Consider the following 23,146-nt stretch of genomic DNA (forward strand, 5'->3'; position numbering starts at 1 on the left):
AGTGACAGTCAACTCCATAACATTCCTCATTAATACAGTGACAGTCAACTCCATAACATTCCTCATTAATACAGTGTGCCAAAAATCAACTTCTTAAATCTAATTTAAACTTTGTCCAACCGCCGTTTAGATGAAAATTAAATAAACATATATTAGTAAAAAAGAAAAAAAGTCTTTGAGTTGAGCGTTCAAGGCGCCAGTTATTTTCGCCGAGAGACATATTCGCGTGACGGACATACAAATTAGCCGTCAATCAATGAATCAATCAATGAATCAATCAATCAATCAATCAATAATTCGATCGATCAGAGTTGAAATCTGCATGCATTTCTCCTGTAGTCGCAGGAGGAGAGCAGAGAGAGAGAGGTGGGGCGGAACGAGACCAACTCGTTGCATTCACTGAGAGAGAGGTGGGGCGGAACGAGACCAACTCGTTGCATTCACTGCCGCGGGAGAGACAGCAGATCACACGCACGCACGCACGCACGCACGCACGCACGCACGCACGCACGCACGCACGCACGCACGCACGCACGCACGCACGCACGCACGCACGCACGCACGCACGCACGCACGCACGCACGCACGCACGCACGCACGCACGCACGCACGCACACACGCACACACGCACGCACACACACAGCAGGGAGGAAGAGGAGTAGAGCAACTCTTCCTCTTCTAAAAGTAGTAAACCAAAAGGTCACAAAGAGAAAGACGTCCTTGCCTGTACATATTTACACGTTGCCAACGGTTACGGGCTCACCCCTCTAGGCTATGGGATTCAATACAACGGCGTTGGATCTCATGCGGGGGGGGGGTTGCGTGCTTTCCAAAAAAACGGCGTCGGAAACAACATTGTTTCCGCGTGAAAACGACGACACGATTGGATGGTCTGTCCCTTGTTGTCCCCCGCACCCCCACCCCCACCCCCCACCCCCCCACCCCCCCTCCACCACACGGCAGGCAAGCTCCATTCAGCTTAATCCTGGAGGGGAGATGGCGCAAAAAGTGTGTGTGTGTGTGTGTGTGTGTGTGTGTGTGTGTGTGTGTGTGTGTGTGTGTGTGTATTTCTTTCTTTTTTTTCTTCTTTCTTTTTTTTGGGGGTGAGGGGGGGGGGGTGGGAAAAGGTTGCGGGTTTAGGTCCCATCGTTGGGGAGGCCTGAGCGGTTCTGGAGTCTGAACTCCACATGGGGGGGGGGGGGGGGAGTGAACCGACGCCCCGCTGCTGTTGGTGCCGCTGAGCAAGGCATGGTTCTGTTGGAGGTCTCCGTCCGTCGGTATTCACACAGGAGGACGTTTGGGCCACCTTCGCCCCTCTCTCTCTCCATTTTGCGTGTGTGTGTGTGTGTGTGTGTGTGTGTGTGTGTGTGTGTGTGTAATTTCCACTGATAGAAAAGGAGAGAGAGGTGGAGTTCTTCAGTAGCTTGTGGACAGCAGAGGGCAGCAGAGAGCAGGGTTTATATTGACGTCTCCCAAAGCTGCAAGAGAGCAACAGACAGACACATCATCATCATCAGCATACACACGTCCTATTGGTCACAGACACATCATCATCATCAGCATACACGCGCCCTATTGGTCACAGACACATCATCATCATCAGCATACACACGTCCTATTGGTCACAGACACATCATCATCATCAGCATACACACGTCCTATTGGTCACAGACACATCATCATCATCAGCATACACGCGTCCTATTGGTCACAGACACATCATCATCATCAGCATACACGCGTCCTATTGGTCACAGACACATCATCATCATCAGCATACACGCGTCCTATTGGTCACAGACACATCATCATCATCAGCATACACGCGTCCTATTGGTCACAGACACATCATCATCATCAGCATACACGCGTCCTATTGGTCACAGACACATCATCATCATCAGCATACACGCGTCCTATTGGTCACAGACACATCATCATCATCATCAGCATACACGTGTCCTATTGGTCACAGACACATCATCATCATCAGCATACACGCGTCCTATTGGTCACAGACACATCATCATCATCAGCATACACGCGTCCTATTGGTCACAGACACATCATCATCATCAGCATACACGCGTCCTATTGGTCACAGACACATCATCATCATCAGCATACACGCGTCCTATTGGTCACAGACACATCATCATCATCATCAGCATACACGTGTCCTATTGGTCACAGACACATCATCATCATCAGCATACACGCGTCCTATTGGTCACAGACACATCATCATCATCAGCATACACACGTCCTATTGGTCACAGACACATCATCATCATCAGCATACACGCGTCCTATTGGTCACAGACACATCATCATCATCAGCATACACGCGTCCTATTGGTCACAGACACATCATCATCATCAGCATACACGCGTCCTATTGGTCACAGACACATCATCATCATCATCAGCATACACGTGTCCTATTGGTCACAGACACATCATCATCATCAGCATACACGCGTCCTATTGGTCACAGACACATCATCATCATCAGCATACACGCGTCCTATTGGTCACAGACACATCATCATCATCAGCATACACGCGTCCTATTGGTCACAGACACATCATCATCATCAGCATACACGCGTCCTATTGGTCACAGACACATCATCATCATCAGCATACACGCGTCCTATAGAGGTATGCACATGCATACAGTGAGTGGCAAAGTGAGTTTATTGTCGTTTAACGTGGTTTAATGGGTTAATGCGTCACATTGGACTTTTCTGTTTGGATGTTTGGGCTGTCAAGGCCAGAAAATAGTTTTTTGGCACCCAGTAGGCGTTCCCGCATAACTTCCTGGTTTGATGATGATGTCACGCGCATACCCTCTATTAGAGATGTCCCGATACAGCATCGGTATCGGGAAAAGTATCGGATCGGCCCTTATTTGTCATATCGGGTCATATCGGTATCGGCGAATATGCCAGTCTAACCAGCGATGGGTTGGGGGCAGCGGGGGGGCAGGGGTTAGGGGCAGCGGGGGGGCAGGGGCAGCGGGGGGGCAGGGTTTGGGGGCAGCAGGGGGGGCAGGGGTTAGGGGCAGCGGGGGGGCAGGGGCAGCGGGGGGGCAGGGGTTAGGGGCAGCGGGGGGGCAGGGGTTAGGGGCAGGGGTTGGGGGCAGCGGGGGGGCAGGGGTTAGGGGCAGCGGGGGGGGGGGGGGCAGGGGTTGGGGGCAGCGGGGGGGCAGGGGTTGGGGGCAGAAGGGGGGACAGGGGTTAGGGGCAGCATTCTACTCACTCTGGCACTCTGCCGGTTGGCCTTCCTCTGCTCGTCGGGGGGGAGGGGGGGCATGGGGTACGGGTAGCGCCGGCTGGATGCGATGGATCCCGTGGAGGACGTGGGAGACTTGGCCGGGGACAGCGTCCTGTATGGGACAGGAAGTGACATCATTCAGGCGTGACCTTTTCTCTTGGAGTATATAATATATATATTTGTAGCGGTTCCAAAGCTGCTCCAGTCTGTCTGTCTGTCTGTCTGTCTGTCTGTCTGTCTGTCTGTCTGTCTGTCTGACAGACAGTTAAGCATTATGTAATACTTTAGCAATTGAAAAATAGCAGATCTACAAGCTCGTAAATGTGGCACAAATCTTTGAATTATATTCCTTCACGGTGAACATTAAACATCAACTAAAATATGTGCTTCTTCTGGGAGGTCCCTGGAACTAGGCCTACATATTTTCAGATGGGGGTCGGCAGCCAAATACAGATAATTCTGGTGGTCCTTGACATGAAAAAGGTTGAGCAGCACTGATACAGAAACATGATCCATACTGATCAGTACTGCACACAATACCACCACTATACTGCTGTCAATACAAGGATTTATCAGACGCTCTTAATCCAGAGCGATTTACAATAAGCAAGAACAAAAAGCTTGGCAATACATCACATACATAAAAAGTAGTTATCATGAAACATGCGTAAACTAAGAACGTAACAGTGGAATATCTATATAATGAAACTATATATATAAACTATACATATATACTATACTATGCTATACATATGTACTATGAAGTGCTATGACTACATACAATGCAATTATAGTGCTGTCACATAACATGCTATAAGTCTGTATAAAATGCTACTGTATCTAAGTCTAGCATTTGATACAGACTTATAGCATGTTATGTAGAATAAACATCTTTGCATGGTTCATTAATCAATGAGCCACTACAGCTGAAATGTCCTTCATTATGTCATGTTATGTAGAATAAACATCTTTGCATGGTTCATTAATCAATGAGCCACTACAGCTGAAATGTCCTTAATTACTTCCCTACTAAATGAAAGACCACCTTACTGTATACATGTTACCTATGTTGAATTATAAATATGTGAATCTACACTGTATCTGCATTTTGTTTTGTTTTTCATTATTTTGAGATTATCGCTACTGGACAAGAAGTATATGTATCATGACCAATTAGCCCAGACGTCTATGTGTAGAAATCGACCAATTTCAGACACAACACATTTTGTATTGAGGTGACGGAAATGTGCACTCCGCTCAGTACTTAAATGTGCACTCCGCTCAGTACTTAAATGTGCACTCCGCTCAGTACTTAAATGTGCACTCCACTCAGTACTTAAATGTGCACTCCACTCAGTACTTAAATGTGCACTCCACTCAGTATTTAAATGTGCACTCCACTCAGTATTTAAATGTGCACTCCGCTCAGTACTTAAATGTGCACTCCGCTCAGTACTTAAATGTGCACTCCGCTCAGTACTTAAATGTGCACTCCACTCAGTACTTAAATGTGCACTCCACTCAGTACTTAAATGTGCACTCCACTCAGTATTTAAATGTGCACTCCACTCAGTATTTAAATGTGCACTCCACTCAGTACTTAGTACTTAAATGTGCACTCCACTCAGTACTTAAATGTGCACTCCGCTCAGTACTTAAATGTGCACTCCACTCAGTACTTAAATGTGCACTCCGCTCAGTACTTAAATGTGCACTCCGCTCAGTATTTAAATGTGCACTCCGCTCAGTACTTAAATGTGCACTCCGCTCAGTACTTAAATGTGCACTCCGCTCAGTACTTAAAAATAAGTTATACTGCTCTTTGTGACTGTATGACCTCACACAATATAGACAATTATTAAATTAAATTATCACAAGTACACAACACAACACAACACAACACAACACAACACAACACAACACAACCCTGAAGACCTCTACAGGGGGTCGTAACAACAACACTCAACATACAGTGAGAGAAGATAAGAGTCATGGGGGAGATATAAGGAAATTACATAATTTGTTTTCATGAATAGATGTTTCATATTAAAGCACTAAGGAGTGTTTGTGTTTCCTGCAGAGAAAACCTTTCCTCAACTAGTAGGAGAACATGTCTATAGATTATACAGAGAAAACCTTTCCTCAACTAGTAGGAGAACATGTCTATAGATTATACAGAGAAAACCTTTCCTCAACTAGTAGGAGAACATGTCTATAGATTATACAGAGAAAACCTTTCCTCTGACAACTAGTAGGAGAACATGTCTATAGATTATACAGAGAAAACCTTTCCTCAACTAGTAGGAGAACATGTCTATAGATTATACAGAGAAAACCTTTCCTCAACTAGTAGGAGAACATGTCTATAGATTATACAGAGAAAACCTTTCCTCAACTAGTAGGAGAACATGTCTATAGATTATACAGAGAAAACCTTTCCTCAACTAGTAGGAGAACATGTCTATAGATTATACAGAGAAAACCTTTCCTCTGACAACTAGTAGGAGAACATGTCTATAGATTATACAGAGAAAACCTTTCCTCAACTAGTAGGAGAACATGTCTATAGATTATACAGAGAAAACCTTTCCTCAACAAGTAGGAGAACATGTCTATAGATTATACAGAGAAAACCTTTCCTCAACTAGTAGGAGAACATGTCTATAGATTATACAGAGAAACCCTTTCCTCAACTAGTAGGAGAACATGTCTATATATTATACAGAGAAAACCTTTCCTCTGACAACTAGTAGGAGAACATGTCTATATATTATACAGAGAAAACCTTTCCTCAACTAGTAGGAGAACATGTCTATAGATTATACAGAGAAAACCTTTCCTCTGACAACTAGTAGGAGAACATGTCTATAGATTATACAGAGAAAACCTTTCCTCAACTAGTAGGAGAACATGTCTATAGATTATACAGAGGAAACCTTTCCTCTGACAACTAGTAGGAGAACATGTCTATAGATTATACAGAGGAAACCTTTCCTCAACTAGTAGGAGAACATGTCTATAGATTATACAGAGAAAACCTTTCCTCAACAAGTAGGAGAACATGTCTATAGATTATACAGAGAAAACCTTTCCTCAACAAGTAGGAGAACATGTCTATAGATTATACAGAGAAAACCTTTCCTCAACTAGTAGGAGAACATGTCTATAGATTATACAGAGAAAACCTTTCCTCAACTAGTAGGAGAACATGTCTATATACAGAGGAAACCTTTCCTCTGACAACTAGTAGGAGAACATGTCTATAGATTATACAGAGAAAACCTTTCCTCAACAAGTAGGAGAACATGTCTATAGATTATACAGAGAAAACCTTTCCTCAACTAGTAGGAGAACATGTCTATAGATTATACAGAGAAACCCTTTCCTCAACTAGTAGGAGAACATGTCTATAGATTATACAGAGAAAACCTTTCCTCAACTAGTAGGAGAACATGTCTATATATTATACAGAGAAAACCTTTTCTCTGACAACTAGTAGGAGAACATGTCTATATATTATACAGAGAAAACCTTTCCTCAACTAGTAGGAGAACATGTTTATAGATTATACAGAGGAAACCTTTCCTCTGACAACTAGTAGGAGAACATGTCTATAGATTATACAGAGGAAACCTTTCCTCTGACAACTAGTAGGAGAACATGTCTATAGATTAGACAGAGAAACCCTTTCCTCAACTAGTAGGAGAACATGTCTATAGATTATACAGAGGAAACCTTTCCTCTGACAACTAGTAGGATAACATGTCTATAGATTATACAGAGAAAACCCTTCCTCAACAAGTAGGAGAACATATCTATAGATTATACAGAGGAAACCTTTCCTCAACAAGTAGGAGAACATGTCTATAGATTATACAGAGACAACCTTTCCTCAACAAGTAGGAGAACATATCTATAGATTATACAGAGACAACCTTTCCTCTGACAACTAGTAGGAGAACATGTCTATAGATTATACAGAGAAAACCTTTCCTCAACTAGTAGGAGAACATGTCTATAGATTATACAGAGAAAACCTTTCCTCAACAAGTAGGAGAACATGTCTATAGATTATACAGAGACAACCTTTCCTCAACTAGTAGGAGAACATGTCTGTAGATTATACAGAGAAAACCTTTCCTCAACAAGTAGGAGAACATGTCTATAGATTATACAGAGACAACCTTTCCTCAACTAGTAGGAGAACATGTCTATAGATTATACAGAGACAACCTTTCCTCAACTAGTAGGAGAACATGTCTATAGATTATACAGAGAAAACCTTTCCTCAACAAGTAGGAGAACATGTCTATAGATTATACAGAGACAACCTTTCCTCTGACAACTAGTAGGAGAACATGTCTATAGATTATACAGAGACAACCTTTCCTCTGACAACTAGTAGGAGAACATGTCTATAGATTATACAGAGAAAACCTTTCCTCAACTAGTAAAAGAACATGTCTATAGATTATACAGAGAAAACCTTTCCTCAACTAGTAGGAGAACATGTCTATATAGTATACAGAGAAAACCTTTCCTCAACTAGTAGGAGAACATGTCTATAGATTATACAGAGAAACCCTTTCCTCAACTAGTAGGAGAACATGTCTATAGATTATACAGAGAAAACCTTTCCTCAACAAGTAGGAGAACATGTCTATAGATTATACAGAGAAAGCCTTTCCTCTGACAACTAGTAGGAGAACATGTCTATAGATTATACAGAGGAAACCTTTCCTCTGACAACTAGTAGGAGAACATGTCTATAGATTATACAGAGAAACCCTTTCCTCAACTAGTAGGAGAACATGTCTATAGATTATACAGAGAAAACCTTTCCTCAACAAGTAGGAAAACATGTCTATAGATTATACAGAGAAAGCCTTTCCTCTGACAACTAGTAGGAGAACATGTCTATAGATTATACAGAGAAAACCTTTCCTCAACTAGTAGGAGAACATGTCTATAGATTATACAGAGAAAACCTTTCCTCAACTAGTAGGAGAACATGTCTATAGATTATACAGAGAAAGCCTTTCCTCAACTAGTAGGAGAACATGTCTATAGTTTATACAGAGAAAACCTTTCCTCAACAAGTAGGAGAACATGTCTATAGATTATACAGAGGAAACCTTTCCTCTGACACTAGTAGGAGAACATGTCTATAGATTATACAGAGAAAACCTTTCCTCAACTAGTAGGAGAACATGTCTATAGATTATACAGAGAAAACCTTTCCTCAACTAGTAGGAGAACATGTCTATAGATTATACAGAGAAAACCTTTCCTCAACAAGTAGGAGAACATGTCTATAGATTATACAGAGACAACCTTTCCTCTGACAACTAGTAGGAGATCATGTCTATAGATTAAACAGAGACAACCTTTCCTCTGAAGACTAGTAGGAGAACATGTCTATAGATTATACAGAGAAAACCTTTCCTCAACTAGTAGGAGAACATGTCTATAGAGTATACAGAGAAAACCTTTCCTCAACTAGTAGGAGAACATGTCTATAGATTATACAGAGAAACCCTTTCCTCAACTAGTAGGAGAACATGTCTATAGATTATACAGAGAAAACCTTTCCTCAACAAGTAGGAGAACATGTCTATAGATTATACAGAGAAAGCCTTTCCTCTGACAACTAGTAGGAGAACATGTCTATAGATTATACAGAGAAAACCTTTCCTCAACTAGTAGGAGAACATGTCTATAGATTATACAGAGAAACCCTTTCCTCTGACAACTAGTAGGAGAACATGTCTATAGATTATACAGAGAAAACCTTTCCTCAACTAGTAGGAGAACATGTCTATAGATTATACAGAGAAAACATTTCCTCAACTAGTAGGAGAACATGTCTATAGATTATACAGAGAAAACCTTTCCTCAACTAGTAGGAGAACATGTCTATAGATTATACAGAGAAAACCTTTCCTCAACTAGTAGGAGAACATGTTTATAGATTATACAGAGAAAACCTTTGCTCAACTAGTAGGAGAACATGTCTATAGATTATACAGAGAAAACCTTTCCTCAACAAGTAGGAGAACATGTCTATAGATTATACAGAGAAAACCTTTCCTCTGACAACTAGTAGGAGAACATGTCTATAGATTATACAGAGAAAACCTTTCCTTTGACAACTAGTAGGAAAACATGTCTATAGATTATATTATAGAGAAAACCTTTCCTCAACTAGTAGGAGAACATGTCTATAGATTATACAGAGAAAACCTTTCCTCAACTAGTAGGAGAACATGTCTATAGATTATACAGAGAAAACCTTTCCTTTGACAACTAGTAGGAAAACATGTCTATAGATTATACAGAGAAAACCTTTCCTTTGACAACTAATAGGAGAACATGTCTATAGATTATACAGAGAAAACCTTTCCTTTGACAACAAGTAGGAGAACATGTCTATAGATTATACAACATGCAGTGGTTCCCAAAGTGGGGTCCGGGGACCCCCAGGGGTCCTTGAGGGAGTTCCAGGGGGTCCCCAGCTAAATGATAGTTAGGAACCTAATGGACCTTTATGGGTCTGGAATCTCAGAGTTAAATTAACATTGATTTGTACAATATGAATGTGGGTCCCAGAGATAGAAATACCATTAAATGGGGGTCCGTAGACTAATGCATGTCAAACTGGGGGTCCTTGACATTAAACGGGTTGAGAATCACTGCTAGAGCCGTAACAAAAACTTCTCTCATGGGGGTCCCTGGCATATTGTTTCAAATGGGGGTCCGTGGGCTAATGAGGGGGTCAATTTGGGGGTCCTTGACATGAACAAGTTTGGGAAATTTGGGAAGAGATGTATTTTCGGTAGATCTGCTATTTTCAGCAAGTGTAAAAACAGTCATTACGACGGCATCAAGGCCCGCCAAAATACATTTTAGTTGACTGAATCAACTGTAGAGTTAGTCGACTGAAATCACATGACATTTAGTCGACTGAAACTAACACTAAGGCATTCCAGGTGACTAAAATGTGACTAAAACTAAATGAAAACTATTCAAAAATCAAACTTTTCTGCCAAAATCGACACTGACCTAAAGTAAGGTCCTCGAGGGTTTCTATTCACATCTTCTACCCATTTAGTTACATCACAACACGCAGTTAGGATGCGAGGGGTTAAATACCTGTGGGGGGGAAGGGGGGATGGACACAAGACAAAGAGAGGAAGGAAGGAAGGAGAGAGAGAAGGAAGGAAGGAAGGAAGGAAGGAGAGAGAGAAGGAATGAAGGAAGGAAGGAAGGAAGTAGAGAGAGAAGGAAGGAAGGAAAATAAATGAAAAAAACAAAATTTGTTCAAAGAGGAGGAGGAGGAGGAGGAGGAAGAAGAGTATATATTTTAGGAGAGCAGAACAGAGGAGACAGACAGACATTGTGAAGAAAACATCAGCCAAAAGATGCAAGACAAGATGGTGGATGAGACCCAGAAACACCACCTGATGGTGGATGAGACCCAGAAACACCAACTGATGGTGGATGAGACCCAGAAACACCACCTGATGGTGGATGAGACCCAGAAACACCAACTGATGGTGGATGAGACCCAGAAACACCACCTGATGGTGGATGAGACCCAGAAACACCAACTGATGGTGGATGAGACCCAGAAACACCAACTGATGGTGGATGAGACCCAGAAACACCACCTGATGGTGGATGAGACCCAGAAACACCAACTGATGGTGGATGAGACCCAGAAACACCAACTGATGGTGGATGAGACCCAGAAACACCAACTGATGGTGGATGAGACCCAGAAACACCAACTGATGGTGGATGAGACCCAGAAACACCACCTGATGGTGGATGAGACCCAGAAACACCACCTGATGGTGGATGAGACCCAGAAACACCACCTGATGGTGGATGAGACCCAGAAACACCAACTGATGGTGGATGAGACCCAGAAACACCACCTGATGGTGGATGAGACCCAGAAACACCACCTGATGGTGGATGAGACCCAGAAACACCAACTGATGGTGGATGAGACCCAGAAACACCAACTGATGGTGGATGAGACCCAGAAACACCACCTGATGGTGGATGAGACCCAGAAACACCACCTGATGGTGGATGAGACCCAGAAACACCACCTGATGGTGGATGAGACCCAGAAACACCAACTGATGGTGGATGAGACCCAGAAACACCACCTGATGGTGGATGAGACCCAGAAACACCACCTGATGGTGGATGAGACCCAGAAACACCAACTGATGGTGGATGAGACCCAGAAACACCACCTGATGGTGGATGAGACCCAGAAACACCAACTGATGGTGGATGAGACCCAGAAACACCACCTGATGGTGGATGAGACCCAGAAACACCAACTGATGGTGGATGAGACCCAGAAACACCACCTGATGGTGGATGAGACCCAGAAACACCAACTGATGGTGGATGAGACCCAGAAACACCAACTGATGGTGGATGAGACCCAGAAACACCAACTGATGGTGGATGAGACCCAGAAACACCAACTGATGGTGGATGAGACCCAGAAACACCAACTGATGGTGGATGAGACCCAGAAACACCAACTGATGGTGGATGAGACCCAGAAACACCACCTGATGGTGGATGAGACCCAGAAACACCAACTGATGGTGGATGAGACCCAGAAACACCACCTGATGGTGGATGAGACCCAGAAACACCAACTGATGGTGGATGAGACCCAGAAACACCAACTGATGGTGGATGAGACCCAGAAACACCAACTGCAACGACAACTACTATTACAACTAGATTGTGATGACATGACATCACACCATGACATCACACCATGACATCACACCATGACATCATTACCACATACAGCAGGGGTTCCCAAACCTTTTCATGTCAAGGACCCCCAAATGGACACTAATCAGCCCCGCGGACCCCCATTTGAAAAGACATGCCAGGGACCCCCGTTTGAAAAGACATGCCAGGGACCCCCATTTGAAAAGACATGCCAGGGACCCCCATTAGAAAAGACATGCCAGGGACCCCCATTTGAAAAGACATGCCAGGGACCCCCATTAGAAAAGACATGCCAGGGACCCCCATTTGAAAAGACATGCCAGGGACCCCCATTTGAAAAGACATGCCAGGGACCCCCATTTGAAAAGACATGCCAGGGACCCCCATTAGAAAAGACATGCCAGGGACCCCCATTTGAAAAGACATGCCAGGGACCCCCATTAGAAAAGACATGCCAGGGACCCCCATTAGAAAAGACATGCCAGGGACCCCCATTTGAAAAGACATGCCAGGGACCCCCATTAGAAAAGACATGCCAGGGACCCCCATTAGAAAAGACATGCCAGGGACCCCCATTAGAAAAGACATGCCAGGGACCCCCATTAGAAAAGACATGCCAGGGACCCCCATTTGAAAAGACATGCCAGGGACCCCCATTAGAAAAGACATGCCAGGGACCCCCATTTGAAAAGACATGCCAGGGACCCCCATTTGAAAAGACATGCCAGGGACCCCCATTTGAAAAGACATGCCAGGGACCCCCATTTGAAAAGACATGCCAGGGACCCCCATTTGAAAAGACATGCCAGGGACCCCCATTTGAAAAGACATGCCAGGGACCCCCATTTGAAAAGACATGCCAGGGACCCCCATTTGAAAAGACATGCCAGGGACCCCCATTTGAAAAGACATGCCAGGGACCCCCATTTGAAAAGACATGCCAGGGACCCCCATTTGAAAAGACATGCCAGGGACCCCCATTTGAAAAGACATGCCAGGGACCCCCATTTGAAAAGACATGCCAGGGACCCCCATTAGAAAAGACATGCCAGGGACCCCCATTAGAAAAGACATGCCAGGGACCCCCATTTGAAAAGACATGCCAGGGACCCCCATTAGAAAAGACATGCCAGGGACCCCCATTAGAAAATACATGCCAGGGACCCCATTTGAAAAGACATGCCAGGGACCCCCATTTGAAAAGACATGCCAGGGACCCCCATTTGAAAAGACATGCCAGGGACCCCCGTTTGAAAAGACATGCCAGGGACCCCCATTTGAAAAGACATGCCAGGGACCCCCATTTGAAAAGACATGCCAGGGACCCCCATTTGAAAAGACATGCCAGGGACCCCCGTTTGAAAAGACATGCCAGGGACCCCCATTTGAAAAGACATGCCAGGGACCCCCGTTTGAAAATACATGCCAGGGACCCCCATTTGAAAAGACATGCCAGGGACCCCCATTTGAAAAGACATGCCAGGGACCCCCATTTGAAAAGACATGCCAGGGACCCCCATTTGAAAAGACATGCCAGGGACCCCCATTTGAAAAGACATGCCAGGGACCCCCATTTGAAAAGACATGCCAGGGACCCCCGTTTGAAAAGACATGCCAGGGACCCCCGTTTGAAAAGACATGCCAGGGACCCCCATTTGAAAAGACATGCCAGGGACCCCCATTTGAAAAGACATGCCAGGGACCCCCATTTGAAAAGACATGCCAGGGACCCCTATTTGAAAAGACATGCCAGGGACCCCCATTTGAAAAGACATGCCAGGGACCCCCATTTGAAAAGACATGCCAGGGACCCCCATTTGAAAAGACATGCCAGGGACCCCCATTTGAAAAGACATGCCAGGGACCCCCATTTGAAAAGACATGCCAGGGACCCCCATTTGAAAAGACATGCCAGGGACCCCCATAAGAGAAGATTTTTTTTACAGCTCCAGCAGTGATTCTCAACCTGTTTAATTTCAAGGACCCCCCAGTGTGACATGCATTAGTCTACGGACCCCCCAATTTAATGGCATTTCTATCTCTGGGACCCCCAATTTATTTTTGTAAAATCAATGTTAATTTAACTCTGAGAGTGTACAAATGGAACCAATTTATATTGTAAAATCAATGCTAATTTAACTCGAGTGTACAAATGGAACCATACGGACCCTAACGGGTCCATTTCGTTCCATTTGAACACTCTCAGAGTTACAGTCCCATAAGGGTCCATTTGGTTCCAAACTATCATTTAGCTGGGGACCCACTGTAACTCCCCCAAGGACCCCTGCGGGTCCCCGGACCCCACTTTGGGAACCTCTGACCTACAGCACACTTACTCTGTGGAGTTGGAGCGAGCGCGGAACTTCTTCCCTCTCAGCTTCTTACGATGTCCGCTCACGTTACCTACACAAAGACAGCCAATCAGAGAGCTGCTTCTTACACAAAGACAGCCAATCAGAGAGCTTATTCTTACACAAAGACAGCCAATCAGAGATCAGCTTCTTACGTTGTACACTCACGTTACCCAGAGTAATCTAGTAAGAGAGTAGCGACACTAGCGTTGACTCCCATTGTAACAATGGAATGAGGAAGTGCTCATTCTATCTCAATGGGATAGTTCCAATGTTTGGAACTATAGCCCATAGGCACCCCGCTTTGTCTCAATGGGATAGTTCCAATGTTGGAACTATAGCCCATAGCACCCCGCTTTGTCTCAATGGGATAGTTCCAATGTTTGGAACTATACCCCATAGCACCCCGCTTTGTCTCAATGGGATAGTTCCAATGTTTGGAACTATAGCCCATAGGCACCCCGCTTTGTCTCAATGGGATAGTTCCAATGTTGGAACTATAGCCCATAGCACCCCGCTTTGTCTCAATGGGATAGTTCCAATGTTTGGAACTATACCCCATAGCACCCCGCTTTGTCTCAATGGGATAGTTCCAATGTTTGGAACTATAGCCCATAGGCACCCCGCTTTGTCTCAATGGGATAGTTCCAATATTTGGAACTATAGCCCATGGCACCCCGCTTTGTCTCAATGGGATAGTTCCAATATTTGGAACTATAGTCCACAGCACCCCGCTTTGTCTCAATGGGATAGTTCCAATATTTGGAACTATAGCCCACAGCACCCCGCTTTGACTCAATGGGATAGTTCCAATATTTGGAACTATAGTCCACAGCACCCCGCTTTGTCTCAATGGGATAGTTCCAATATTTGGAACTATAGTCCACAGCACCCCGCTTTGACTCAATGGGATAGTTTCAATGTTTGGAACTATAGCCAAGCCCTTGCAAGCCAGTGATAGGTCGATTTGATAGGCCTCGCCAGCAGTGGCGTGCACAGATAGACACTAGGTGGTGCTAGAGCACCTGCAATGTGCCCTTTGTCAAAAAAAAATCTTTTTTTTATACAGTGTACAGTATGTGGCCCATTGTGGTGAAATCGATCAATTCTTGATTAAAACCTTCTGCTATACAATTTACAATTTAGGCATTTAGCAGACGCTCTTAATCCAGAGCGATTTACATTAAGCTATATCATATATGCCCCAGAATCTATAAATCTCACACACTATTAAGGCGGTTCCACGCGTCGCACAAGGTGCCCTTTTTTAACTTGAGCACCTGCCCCTCTAAATGTCTGTGCACGCCACTGACCCCTGACCCCTGACCCCAACCCCTGCCCCTCTAAATGTCTGTGCACGCCACTGTCCTGCCCCTCTAAATGTCTGTGCACGCCACTGTCCTGCCCCTCTAAATGTCTGTGCACGCCACTGTCCTGCCCCTCTAAATGTCTGTGCACGTCACTGCTTCCGTTTCTCCATAGCCATTAGCTTCGGCCGCCTAGAACACGATCTACACGGTGTTATTCTACACACACGCATGCGCACGTTGCACATTGCCCGTTGCACATTGCCCGTTGCCCGTTGCACATTGCGGGCTCCATTTTCGTCACTGCTAAACCCCTTATCCCTAAACTTCTTTGCCTTTTTTTTTAAACTATTTTAAAAAACATTTTTGAATAGTTCAACTAGCCAATCTACATTGACACGTTGTGAGCTTGTAGACTGGCCATTTGAACTATTCAAAAATGTTTTGCAAAATAGTACAAAAAAGTTTAGGGATAAGGTGTTTAGCATGGAACGAAAATAGAGCCCTACACGTCCTTACACACTGTCTGAATGAATGTAAAGGTTAACCCTAACCTTGCCAGGAGTTGCTCCTGGGTCTGAATGAATGTAAAGGTTAACCCTAACCTTGCCAGCAGTTGCTCCTGGGTCTGAATGAATGTAAAGGTTAACCCTAACCTTGCCAGGAGTTGCTCCTGGGTCTGAATGAATGTAAAGGTTAACCCTAACCTTGCCAGGAGTTGCTCCTGGGTCTGAATGAATGTAAAGGTTAACCCTAACCTTGCCAGGAGTTGCTCCTGGGTCTGAATGAATGTAAAGGTTAACCCTAACCTTGCCAGGAGTTGCTCCTGGGTCTGAATGAATGTAAAGGTTAACCCTAACCTTGCCAGCAGTTGCTCCTGGGTCTGAATGAATGTAAAGGTTAACCCTAACCTTGCCAGGAGTTGCTCCTGGGTCTGAATGAATGTAAAGGTTAACCCTAACCTTGCCAGGAGTTGCTCCTGGGTCTGAATGAATGTAAAGGTTAACCCTAACCTTGCCAGGAGTTGCTCCTGGGTCTGAATGAATGTAAAGGTTAACCCTAACCTTGCCAGGAGTTGCTCCTGGGTCTGAATGAATGTAAAGGTTAACCCTAACCTTGCCAGGAGTTGCTCCTGGGTCTGAATGAATGTAAAGGTTAACCCTAACCTTGCCAGGAGTTGCTCCTGGGTCTGAATGAATGTAAAGGTTAACCCTAACCTTGCCAGGAGTTGCTCCTGGGTCTGAATGAATGTAAAGGTTAACCCTAACCTTGCCAGGAGTTGCTCCTGGGTCTGAATGAATGTAAAGGTTAACCCTAACCTTGCCAGGAGTTGCTCCTGGGTCTGAATGAATGTAAAGGTTAACCCTAACCTTGCCAGGAGTTGCTCCTGGGTCTGAATGAATGTAAAGGTTAACCCTAACCTTGCCAGGAGTTGCTCCTGGGTCTGAATGAATGTAAAGGTTAACCCTAACCTTGCCAGGAGTTGCTCCTGGGTCTGAATGAATGTAAAGGTTAACCCTAACCTTGCCAGGAGTTGCTCCTGGGTCTGAATGAATGTAAAGGTTAACCCTAACCTTGCCAGTAGTTGCTCCTGGGTCTGAATGAATGTAAAGGTTAACCCTAACCTTGCCAGGAGTTGCTCCTGGGTCTGAATGAATGTAAAGGTTAACCCTAACCTTGCCAGGAGTTGCTCCTGGGTCTGAATGAATGTAAAGGTTAACCCTAACCTTGCCAGGAGTTGCTCCTGGGTCTGAATGAATGTAAAGGTTAACCCTAACCTTGCCAGGAGTTGCTCCTGGGTCTGAATGAATGTAAAGGTTAACCCTAACCTTGCCAGGAGTTGCTCCTGGGTCTGAATGAATGTAAAGGTTAACCCTAACCTTGCCAGGAGTTGCTCCTGGGTCTGCCGTTCTCACAGATGTCTGAGATGTGTTTGGCATCAGGAATCCTCTCACTCCACGAGTGTGACAGACCATTAGATCTGTACGCACACACACACACACACACACACACACACACACACACACACACACACACACACACACACACACACACACACACACACACACACACACACACACACACACACACACACACACCCACGCAACACAACTTATCATTAGTCATCAGCATTGGTTAGAATTGGACGGAATGATTTAGATCAAGAGTTATTCACGTTTGAAGATGGAATGTTTCCGTCCTGGGCGTAGAACCGCTCGTTAACAATAGCCTAATCCATTCAAGACATTTACTTAGAATAAATGGACTGAATCACAGTGTATACCATACAATCTACAGTCTGTATATGATATATATATATATATATATGCAGGCCAAAGAGAACTTCCCCAGGGAAAAGGAAGGGACCGCACACTCCAGAGACTCAGGACAAGATTTAGTTATGCTTCATTTCTTTATTGCACTAAAGAAATGAAGCATAACTAAATCTTGTCCTGAGTCTCTGGAGTGTGCGGTCCCTTCCTTTTCCCTGGGGAAGTTCTCTTTGGCCTGCATCTATACCTTGCCTACCAGCACCTCCCCCACCTGGATGTGCATGTGAGAAGCTATCTGTTTATATATATATATATATATATATATATATATATATATATATAAATATATATATATATATGGTGATGTGTGGGCGGGGCTGTGAAGAGTGGGCGGGGCTGTGAAGAGTGGGCGGGGCTGTGAAGAGTGGGCGGGCCATGCAAATGGGAGGAGCACATTATGGCGCCATGGTAACAGCAGCAGTGAGGGAGGCAACGTCATGGCCAATGAATTAATGATCCCATCCTCCGTGGTACCATACCCAGTTACCATGGTAACGGAATGATCCCATCCTCCGTGGTACCCAGTTACCCGGTAACGGCATGATCCCATCCTCCGTGGTACCCAGTTACCATGGTAACGGCATGATCCCATCCTCCGTGGTACCCAGTTACCATGGTAACGGCATGATCCCATCCTCCAGGCCTATGGCCCATGGCCAGGTGTAGGCCTATGGCCAGGTGTAGACCCATGGCCAGGTGTAGGCCTATGGCCAGGTGTAGGCCCATGGCCAGGTGTAGGCCCATGACCAGGTGTAGGCCCATGGCCAGGTGTAGGCCCATGGCCATGTGTAGGCCCATGACCAGGTGTAGGCCCGTGGCCAGGTGTAGGCCCATGGCCAGGTGTAGGCCTATGGCCAGGTGTAGGCCCATGGCCAGGTGTAGGCCCATGGCCAGGTGTAGGCCCATGACCCATGACCAGGTGTAGGCATATGGCCAGGTGTAGGCCCATGACCAGGTGTAGGCATATGGCCAGGTGTAGGCCCATGGCAAGGTGTAGGCCTATGGTCAGGTGTAGGCCTATGGCCAGGTGTAGGTCTATGGCCAGGTGTAGGCCCATGGCCAGGTGTAGGCCTATGGCCAGGTGTAGGTCTATGGCCAGGTGTAGGTCCATGGCCAGCTGTAGGCCTATGGCCAGGTGTAGGCCCATGGCCAGATGTAGGTCTATGGCCAGGTGTAGGCCCATGGCCAGGTGTAGGTCTATGGCCAGGTGTAGGCCCATGGCCAGATGTAGGCCTATGGCCAGGTGTAGGCCCATGACCAGGTGTAGGCCTATGGCCCATGACCAGGTGTAGGCCTATGGCCCATGACCAGGTGTAGGCCTATGGCCAGCTGTAGGCCCATGGCCAGGTGTAGGCCCATGGCCAGGTATAGGCCCATGGCCAGGTGTAGGCCTATGGCCAGGTGTAGGCCCATGGCCAGGTGTAGGCCTATGGCCAGATGTAGGCCCATGACCAGGTGTAGGCATATGGCCAGGTGTAGGCCCATGGCCAGGTGTAGGCCCATGGCCAGGTGTAGGCCCATGGCCAGGTGTAGGCCTATGACCAGGTGTAGGCCCATGGCCAGGTGTAGGTATATGGCCCATGGCCAGGTATAGGCCTATGGCCCATGGCCAGGTGTAGGCCTATGGCCAGGTGTAGGCCTATGGCCAGGTGTAGGCCCATGACCAGGTGTAGGCCCATGGCCAGGTGTAGGTCTATGGCCCATGACCAGGTGTAGGCCCATGACCAGGTGTAGGCCCATGGCCAGGTGTAGGCCCATGACCCATGACCAGGTGTAGGCATATGGCCAGGTGTAGGCCCATGACCAGGTGTAGGCATATGGCCAGGTGTAGGCCCATGGCAAGGTGTAGGCCTATGGTCAGGTGTAGGCCTATGGCCAGGTGTAGGTCTATGGCCAGGTGTAGGCCCATGGCCAGGTGTAGGCCTATGGCCAGGTGTAGGTCTATGGCCAGGTGTAGGTCCATGGCCAGCTGTAGGCCTATGGCCAGGTGTAGGCCCATGGCCAGATGTAGGTCTATGGCCAGGTGTAGGCCCATGGCCAGGTGTAGGTCTATGGCCAGGTGTAGGCCCATGGCCAGATGTAGGCCTATGGCCAGGTGTAGGCCCATGACCAGGTGTAGGCCTATGGCCCATGACCAGGTGTAGGCCTATGGCCCATGACCAGGTGTAGGCCTATGGCCAGCTGTAGGCCCATGGCCAGGTGTAGGCCCATGGCCAGGTATAGGCCCATGGCCAGGTGTAGGCCTATGGCCAGGTGTAGGCCCATGGCCAGGTGTAGGCCTATGGCCAGGTGTAGGCCCATGACCAGGTGTAGGCATATGGCCAGGTGTAGGCCCATGGCCAGGTGTAGGCCCATGGCCAGGTGTAGGCCCATGGCCAGGTGTAGGCCTATGACCAGGTGTAGGCCCATGGCCAGGTGTAGGTATATGGCCCATGGCCAGGTATAGGCCTATGGCCAGGTGTAGGCCTATGGCCAGGTGTAGGCCCATGACCAGGTGTAGGCCCATGGCCAGGTGTAGGTCTATGGCCCATGACCAGGTGTAGGCCCATGGCCAGGTGTAGGCCCATGACCAGGTGTAGGCCCATGGCCAGGTGTAGGTCTATGGCCCATGACCAGGTGTAGGTCTATGGCACATGACCAGGTGTAGGCCTATGGCCAGGTGTAGGCCCATGGCCAGGTGTAGGCCTATGGCCAGGTGTAGGCCCATGGCCAGGTGTAGGCCTATGGCCAGGTGTAGGCCCATGGCCAGGTGTAGGTCTATGGCCAGGTGTAGGCCCATGGCCAGGTGTAGGCCCATGGCCAGGTGTAGGTCTATGGCCAGGTGTAGGCCCATGACCAGGTGTAGGCCCATGGCCAGGTGTAGGCCCATGGCCAGGTGTAGGCCCATGGCCAGGTGTAGGCCTATGTGTTTTACACCTCAGCTATGGCCGCCCAGGACACTCCTCCGTGGATTGGTCTATATATGAATCTCTAGGAACTCAAAGGAAGGGATGATATGTTGATATCATCACTTATAAGATGATATGTTGGTATCATCACTTATTAGATGATATGTTGGTATCATCACTTATTAGATGATATGTTGGTATCATCACTTATTAGATGATATGTTGGTATCATCACTTATTAGATGATATGTTGGTATCATCACTTATTAGATGATATGTTGGTATCATCACTTATTAGATGATATGTTGGTATCATCACTTATTAGATGATATGTTGGTATCCTCACTTATTAGATGATATGTTGGTATCCTCACTTATTAGATGATATGTTGGTATCCTCACTTATTAGATGATATGTTGGTATCATCACTTATTAGATGATATGTTGGTATCATCACTTATTAGATGACGGTGCCCAGGTGGGAAAACTAAATGAATCATCATTTAAAAAGAAGCATGATATGCACAAAGGTATAGAGCCTGGCTCGCACGCACGCACGCGCGCACGCACGCACGCACGCACGCACGCACGCACGCACGCACGCACGCACGCACGCACGCACGCACGCACGCACGCACGCACGCACGCACGCCTGCAGACACTCTCAAGCTCAATTCATGCTAAGTCGCTTAACAAAAAAATGTTATTTCGGCGGATTGTGACGGCGTGTGTGAGTCAGCATTGCTCTCTCTCTCTCTCTCTCTCTCGGCCTGGGCACACTTCAACGTCCATGCGCGGTCAGAAGAAGCTGTGTTTTAGAGCTGCTTTTCCGGGAATCCGGCCGACGCGGCAACCTGCCGCGGGGGCGGAGCCTCTTTTCCATCCACCAGATGTCTAAAAACCCGGAAATGACGCGAAAGTCAGCTTCTTCTGACCGCGCATGGAATGTAAAGTGTGCTCAGACCCTCTCTCTCTCTCTCTCTCTCTCTCTGATGGAGCATGCATCATAAGGCGTAGTGATGTAATGGGAGTGAAGCAGCGTGTCTACCTGAAGCCAAACAGGGAGATGTTCTGGGAGATGGAGTGAATGGATGGGGTGAAGGACAGAGTGATCTGCAGGTTAGACAGACAGCCAGACCTCTTTTTGGAGCTGCAGCCTGAGTTGGAGCTCACGCCTGGGGGCATGTCGCTGTAGAAGGAGTCCCCGCCGTCACCCGGCTTCTTCACATAGTCCCCCGGAGGTACCGGGCTGAGGAGGAGGAGGAGGAGGAGGAGGAGGAGGTGGAGGTGGAGGGGGAGAGGGAGGAGGAGGAGGAGGGGGAGGAGGAGGAGGAGGAGGAGGAGAGGGAGGAGGATGAGGAGGAGGAGGAGGAGGAGGTGGAGGGGGAGAGGGAGGAGGAGGAGGAGGAGGAGGTGGAGGGGGAGAGGGAGGAGGGGGAGGAGGGGGAGAGGGAGGAGGAGGAGGAGGAGGAGAGGGAGGAGGAGGAGGAGGAGGAGGAGGAGGAGGAGGTGGAGGGGGAGAGGGAGGAGGAGGAGGAGGAGGTGGAGGGGGAGAGGGAGGAGGAGGAGGGGGAGGGGGAGAGGGAGGAGGAGGAGGAGGGGGAGGAGGAGGAGGAGGGGGAGGAGGAGAAGAAGAAGAAGAAGAAGAAGAAGAAGAAGAAGAAGAAGGAGAAAAACAAGAATAATCAACATGATTCTCTTTGTGAATGTCGTCTGTCTTCACAACGTGTTGTTTGCTCTCGTTGGAATGATTTTGAGACGCTTCCAGAACGTTTGTATTGGTTGGAATGTCCGGCCAAGCTGGACTCACCCACAGTGGCCATGAAGTAAAGGGTTAACCCTAACCCTAACCCAAGCTGGACTCACCCACAGTGGCCATGAAGTAAAGCCTCGTTCATTCATTCATTCATTGCATGGCCATGTTGCTTCAATGAGAATAATACGTCTCAGTGACAACAGAGTATAGTATGCTATGGTACATGTTGAGTATGGATGGGTGTCGCTGCAGGGATGGGGTTAGGGTTAGGGTTAACCCTAACCCAACCCTAACCCTAACCCCATCCCTTAACCCCTTAGGGTTAGGGTTAACCCTAACCCTAACCCTGGGATGTGAACTACACTTCCAAGCAAACAAAGTATTCTGAACACTGATGAGAAGGAAGAAGGAATCAGAGCAAGATTGTGAGGCTTTACAATGTAGTCATTTATCAG

The 23,146-nt window shown here is 46.8% G+C and overlaps 1 protein-coding gene across 1 annotated transcript in view; it reads right to left on the minus strand.

Moving 5' to 3' along the window:
* Nucleotides 1-1,366: 1,366 nt before the first annotated feature.
* Nucleotides 1,367-23,146, minus strand: part of LOC306918593 (disintegrin and metalloproteinase domain-containing protein 22-like) — a gene marked incomplete at its 5' end in the record, with an annotated part of 67,819 nt that continues 46,039 nt past the window's right edge. Inside the window, 6 exons of the mRNA XM_079531485.1 lie at nucleotides 1,367-1,478; nucleotides 3,265-3,391; nucleotides 10,342-10,431; nucleotides 14,391-14,457; nucleotides 17,593-17,693; nucleotides 21,984-22,184. Of these exons, the coding sequence (XP_079387611.1) occupies nucleotides 1,458-1,478; nucleotides 3,265-3,391; nucleotides 10,342-10,431; nucleotides 14,391-14,457; nucleotides 17,593-17,693; nucleotides 21,984-22,184 (607 nt within the window). The 3' untranslated portion in view covers nucleotides 1,367-1,457. The remainder of the gene's footprint in view (nucleotides 1,479-3,264; nucleotides 3,392-10,341; nucleotides 10,432-14,390; nucleotides 14,458-17,592; nucleotides 17,694-21,983; nucleotides 22,185-23,146) is intronic.

Source organism: Electrona antarctica (assembly GCF_951216825.1).
Source record: "Electrona antarctica genome assembly, contig: scaffold_430, whole genome shotgun sequence".
Taxonomy (NCBI): Eukaryota; Metazoa; Chordata; class Actinopteri; order Myctophiformes; family Myctophidae; genus Electrona; species Electrona antarctica.